This window comes from Seriola dumerili, unplaced genomic scaffold (genome assembly GCF_002260705.1).
Source record: "Seriola dumerili isolate Sdu_G_001 unplaced genomic scaffold, Sdu_1.0 BDQW01000193.1, whole genome shotgun sequence".
NCBI lineage: Eukaryota > Metazoa > Chordata > Actinopteri > Carangiformes > Carangidae > Seriola > Seriola dumerili.
This window is the reverse complement of record NW_019174448.1, coordinates 1,938,831-1,945,115: the sequence shown is the minus strand read 5'-3', so window position 1 is coordinate 1,945,115 and position 6,285 is coordinate 1,938,831. Positions and strand designations below refer to the sequence as shown.

The 6,285-nt window shown below is 43.2% G+C and overlaps 1 protein-coding gene across 1 annotated transcript; it reads right to left on the bottom strand.

Annotated features, from left to right (window-relative positions):
- Positions 1-2,432: 2,432 nt before the first annotated feature.
- dmrt3 (doublesex and mab-3 related transcription factor 3) lies at positions 2,433-5,825 on the bottom strand. The gene is made up of 2 exons (XM_022753780.1): positions 5,426-5,825; positions 2,433-3,445 (listed from the first exon to the last, which is right to left on the bottom strand). Exons 1-2 carry the CDS (start codon positions 5,823-5,825, stop codon positions 2,433-2,435), a joined length of 1,413 nt encoding a protein of 470 aa, XP_022609501.1.
- Between the last annotated feature and the right edge of the window lie 460 nt (positions 5,826-6,285).

Genomic DNA, 6,285 nt, shown 5'->3' with positions numbered 1-6,285 from the left:
TTGCACACATGAATATAAAGAACTTATGTGATGTGAAGAAATTGTCCTATAACATGTTTGTCTGTCTCAGGACCAGAATTCCAGTCTAATCACCAATGATGGACCAGCACCAGCCTTTTCTTCTGCATTTGGCCTCATCAGTTATCAACCACATTACATCAACATCTTGAGGTATTATCCCTGCACATGACAGATATTGTCTATACTGTGATCTTTTGCATATTCCCCTAATCAATACCTTTTGCGCTTCTCGCCCAGCAGGAGTTTTGTCATTCTAAAACACTTTTGTACATTTTTTTTTTTTTTAAATGAATCTCTTCTACAAATTCTTCACATGTAAATGTATAATTTGTTCAGATTTATTCATAGATGATTCATAAAGTGTCTCCACCACACCTCTGAAACTGTGTTGGCTCCCACATTGAACAACACTGACAAAAACTGGCCCCTGCATGAACCTATAGTCATTTAATTTGGAGATTTGTGGTTTTCACTGGATAGGAAGGGTCAGAAAAATTGTAAATGTCCAATATTTACCTCTGAAATGTGGAGGAGTAAAAGTATGAAGTTGCATAAAATGGAAATGAAATTAAAAGTACTTCAAGTTTCTGCACAAGTACAGTACGTCTGAGTAAATGTACTTAGTTACATTCCACCGCTGTCTTCTTCCTAATCTTCCAGCTGTTCATCCAGCTGTTCAGTGTGACTTCATTTACTCACTGTTTTACCGATATGCTCGATACTGCACCAGACACACTGAGTATCAATTCAAAACAGCTTCAATTTTCAAACACCAGTGGTGAAAAGTAACTAAGTACTCATAAAGTTTTGTACTTTAAGAACAGTTTTGAGGTATTTGTACTTTACACGAGCATCTCAATTTCCTGCTACTTTCTACTTTTACTCCACAACATTTCAGAGGCAAAATATTTTACTACATTTACTCCGCTACATGTATTTGATAACTTAAGTTTGCAGATTCAGAATAATGATACAAAAATATAATCAACTAATAAATTATGACCTATAGGTTAGGGTTATAAGACTTTATTGATCTATACCCTGCAGTATATACAGTGATTAAAATTAACTGCATTTTTACCAGTTGCAACATTTAAGTGACGTACATGTTAATACATCGCTGGATATTTTCTATACAAAAATATGCAAAATCGTTTTTTAAAATAAATTTTTTATTTATTTTTTTGGGAAATTGTCAAAATTTAAAATCCCCCTGTTCATCATTAATAAGCAGTAGCTATATAAACATTTAATAAATGGCTTATAATGCTCTATAATTGTAAGCAGATATAGGCTAAGTTGTTTATTAATGGATTTGTCAATCGCTCCTTTGTGCAGCCATAAGTGGAGGCTGTTATACGACAGATAATAAATGACAATATAGTAAAACACACTTATAATAACATAAAATACATCTCTTGTTGACAGATACTGTGCTTTGATATGCTTAAAATGTCCTTATAAATATATCCGCTTATAACTACAATATATTGCATATAAACCATTTCATTTTTTTATAGGCTACTGCTTTATAGGCAACTGTGTATAAATAGTAACAGAGTTCTCCACATACTGATAATACAGTGAGTGAATGTTCTGTGGTTGTGTGTTGTGTTTGAGACACGGCTGCTTTAACTTATTCTGGATGTTCTGATCTTTATATCAAACTCTCCATATTTTCTCTCTAAATCTTCCTCTGGAACCAATTGTTTCACCTTCTTACAATGTTAAAATTAGTTCTTGGATGAATTGGTTATTATTTCTTATTTTACAAAGAGCATGAATTTAATTACATTATTCTGCTGTTACAATATTGACAGACAATTTTAGATAACACTGAACCTCCTGGGGTTTAATGTAACATAATGCATGATTATATAAGAATGAAAGCAGCTATAACCACAGAGCAGAGATGTTTGTTAAATATAAATTTACAACATTCCTGTGGACAAGTCCCAAACATTTGTAAACACACACAGGAACAACAACAATAACAACAACAACAAAAACAACAACATCTCAGGCCTAAAGCCCTGAATTCAGTCAAGACAACAGTCCGATCCATTTGGACAACTCAGATTTATTTGGCATACTCTTAATAACATGCAGTGGTGATCTTTACATCGATAGTTTTCACAGTAATAAACATGCTGACAGGAAATAGGTAATGGATTTTCAAAATAATAGTGATCACAATGTGTTACATTCATCCGTTTTGGTCAGGTCCAGTGACATCTTGAAAGCACGAGGGGTGATGTGATGTTGGAGGATTAACATCACCGTGACGATGGGTGATTGCTTACACACACACGCGCGCGCGCTCACACACACACACGCACACGCACAGGTGTCCTTTCAGAAGAATATTTTTGGTTCTCCCCTGCTGCGTTAGTCCATCATCAGCATGTGTTTTAGGTGGATGAGCTCAGGATGCGGGAGTCTGCGGAGTCAGACCGCTCCTCGTACTCCTCATCCGGGGAGTAGAGGCCGGGTTTGGGCCCCAGCGTGCAGCTCTCCTCCTGGATGCTGATGCGTTGCTCCTCGGAGGGTCTGGAGGGGAGGATGGGGGAGCTGCGGAACACGGAACCCCCGGGGCCGGCGGGGGCTGCGGGGGAGAACGGAGATACGTACTGGGCCGCTGACCGGAGCTGGTACTGCTGCTGCAGGGCCATGGTATTCCACAGAGTCACGTCGTTGTGCACGAAGGGGCTGGCCTGGCTGCGCGTCAGAGAGTTGCGCAGCATGAGCGGGTAGCGCGTGGGCTGCGGGAAGGACGGGTGCTGCAGGGGGACACCCAGCGGGCCCGTGGAAACCACGCCCGAAGCGGAGTCGGACGTGAAGCGGAGCGACTCGGGCACCCGGAAAGCGGAGCCCACCGACCACTTGGCGGAGGAGGACACCGGGTGGTAAGAGCCCAGCGTGTGCTCGAACAGGTGTCCATTTGAAGGCAGCACCAGGGCGTCCGGGTGCGGGTCGGCGTGCGTGTGCGCGCTCCCGTCCGAATTCCGGCTGGACAGCAGCACCTCGATGGCCCCCACCAGATCCCCCCCACAGCCTCTGAGGATGAGCTCCAGCACAGGAGGCTTGTGAGCGGGGAAGATCTTCTTGAGGACCTCCAGCGGCGGCCTGTTGGCTCGAAGGCTGAAGGGCAGGTTGATGGAGCCGGCGAGGCCTTCGATCAGCACGCTCTGCTCCCCGGGGCTGACGGGATACTTGTGAGGACTCTCGGCCTTGGCCTCCTTCTCAGCGCTGCCGGCTTTGGGGAGGCTGTAGCGGGTCTCCTCCGGGTGGGAGGTGGTTTCTGGAGGCTCCGGGGTGTAGCAGGAGTTCGGTTTGGATTCCTCTGGGGAGCTGACCGGGTCCTGCTCCTTCTCACTGGAGCTCCCCCCGTTCTCGCCTCCCGACGCCTCATCGGGCCCGTCCTCTGTCGGCTCTGCAAGACGAGGACACAGAGAGTCAGGAGTCAAGTTTGGACAAGAGACACAACAAATGTAATCCTGCAGGAGAGGCATGCACCAAGCTGACAGAGCATTACATGAATTCGACACTAATCTGACTCCTCTCTGCACGTGACCTCCTTCTCCTATTAGAAGCCCTGTAAGCTCTCCTCACGAGGAAAGGTAACACACAATTACTCGCTTGTCAACTTGTCTCCAACGCAGCGATTTATGGAGGATTTACGCGGCTCTCCTCCTCTCCCCTCTCCGGAGCTGTTAACACAAAGTGCTGACTGCGGTGTGTCGATGCCTCCTGACCACACTTTGTAAACAGATCGCCTGTTGCTCGGTAACATCTCATCTGAAGTTGACCTCCCGCGAGAAATATGGCGATTACATTCGATCGGGCCTGTCCGCTACTGATGACCGTCATCTTTAACCCGCTCGGGCCCGGAGCTGATGAGGAGTCAGCTGATCGGTGCTCGTGTCCTAATGCTGTTAGTGCAGCCAGGTGGAGGCAGGTGAATAGGAAAACGAATATGTATGAACTCATTTAATAATTATTTAATTTAATAATTTACTAATTATTAGTTACATCTGACCCGGAATGACCTCTTGACCCCAGGGAGGAGTAGGCCTGTTGAGGACCCTGCCTTTTCATACAAATCCAAACAGGCCTATTCTCCTTAAAACAGCTGAAATTAAATTGTTGAAAAAATTATATCAAATATAAACTGACTCGTTTTGCAGCCTGTGAATAAACACTTAATTTCATTTTCCATAAATAAATCATAATTAGACAGAAATACTGCTGCTTAAAATTAAGAATTTATAAAAATGTAATCTTCGATAAATACAGAAATAAAAACAAATCTACTCTCATGCTGGTCTCATTACTCTAATAATTACCTGGGGAAATAGAGTCATTAGCCTGTTTAAAATATTGAACTAATGAAGGTTCATTCATGCTAAATACTTTTTTGAATTCACATTTTTGATTGCAAAAGACAAAAAACAAACAAACAAAACAAAAAAATTCGAAGGAGGTTTGTGGCTTTTTTTACACAATCAATAATAAAATGTCAAAAAATGCTTTTTTTCTAAATATTTTGTGAAAATGTTACAAAACACAGTAGTTTAATTCACCTTCAGTACAACACACTGGATAAGCAGTATTTATAGGATATATATATATATATATATTTCATATCATCCTGTCAAGTTCTTTGATTTTTTTTTTTAAAAGATAATCCACATAATGTCGACAAAATCTTGATCTATTTCTGTATTTATTTAATAATTTGCTTCTTTTTCGTTTCGTTTCCTGTTTCTTGTCCTACCGTGAATTTCTAACTTAATAAAATCATCTTATTTTGAAATAGGTGTAAAATGATAACAATCTAATCCCTTTTAACAAAAAGGTGTAATTCAAATATATCACAATATTCACCATAGAGAGAGATGTGTTATGTAATGTTACACAACAATTCTCTCTAAAACAAATGACAGCATTTTAATACCCCTTTAAACCACTGGCCAACATTTATATTTAGAAACCGTTAAAACCTGTTTGTACAGGCGCATGAAGATCAGATAAACATCTTTGATTAATCTTTGCTCATTTAGAAATGCTTTAACCTTTCCATATTTTTCATTAAAAGATGTTTTTCCATAACAAATCTTTTCACAGTTTAATGTGTGAGAAAATGTGTAAGAATACATATTGCCAGCAAAATCTTCCACTCCATTTATTTTATTTTTCAAGCCAGTAGTAGCTAATGATAGGTACTAGTTTAAATTTATTTCTATTCGTTTCTGTTGTTTTGTTGCTAAATATAAAGTAGTTCAGAATTTTAGCCAATTTGTTCTTCATTATTTATATTATATGAAATAAAAAATAAAGTTTCCAGCAGAGATGTAAAGGTGGAGCTGCATCCCGCAGCTCTCCTCTTCATCCTCCCTCCTACCTGCGCATGTTTGTGCTCCGGCCTGCACCGGCTCCGTGCTGCTCCACCGCAGCTCCAGCTCCTCTGACCTCGGCGGGGTTTCCTGGTTCCCCTCGCCGGATCCGGCCATGCCAATGCCGGGCAGCACTCTGAGGGACTCCGGGATGAGGCTCTCCAGACTCTCGTTGGCCTGCTGCCTCCGGAGCGCAACCTGCGCCGCCATGACGCGCTGCCGCTCGATGATAAGGATGCACTTCTCGCAGGTGCAGTCCTTGAAGCGGCAGTAGCGCTTGTGACCTTTGAGCCACGACAGCACGCCGTGGTTCCTGCACCGCGCACACTTGGGGGTCCTCTGGAGCGGAGCCCGCGGCTGAGACACCGGAGCCCCCATGTACAGGTAGGGCGACCCGTAGCCATTCATTCTGTCGGACGCAGCGTGTCTTCCACGACGCACAAGTGCGTGTGCGGAGAGGCGAGGCGGAGCGGGAGTGTCGTTGTCAGCAGCGGCAGCAGCAGTCAGAGGGATGGAGCTGGACGGAGCTGCGCTGCTACACGCATGACAAGATGAGGATAAGAGGTGTTGGCTTGTAGTGGAGGATCCACCTTTCCCGCGGCTGACAGCACAGATATGCATCAGGCTGACACGCACTTATGGAGACGAGTAACCAAACGCTGTTACTCGCGTCAAAGCGCCTGCACGCTGCAAAAAAAAAAAAAAATGCGCATGTTAGGCTGAAGTGGGCGAAAAAAAAAGCTGCCGGTGAGGATCAGATAACCCACTGAGGGTTTCAGAGTTTCCTTTAAAACGGGTCAAGATTCAAGAAGACTGGAGACACTTCTGTTCGCAGTGGAAACAAATGATCTCCTTGTATTTACAGACC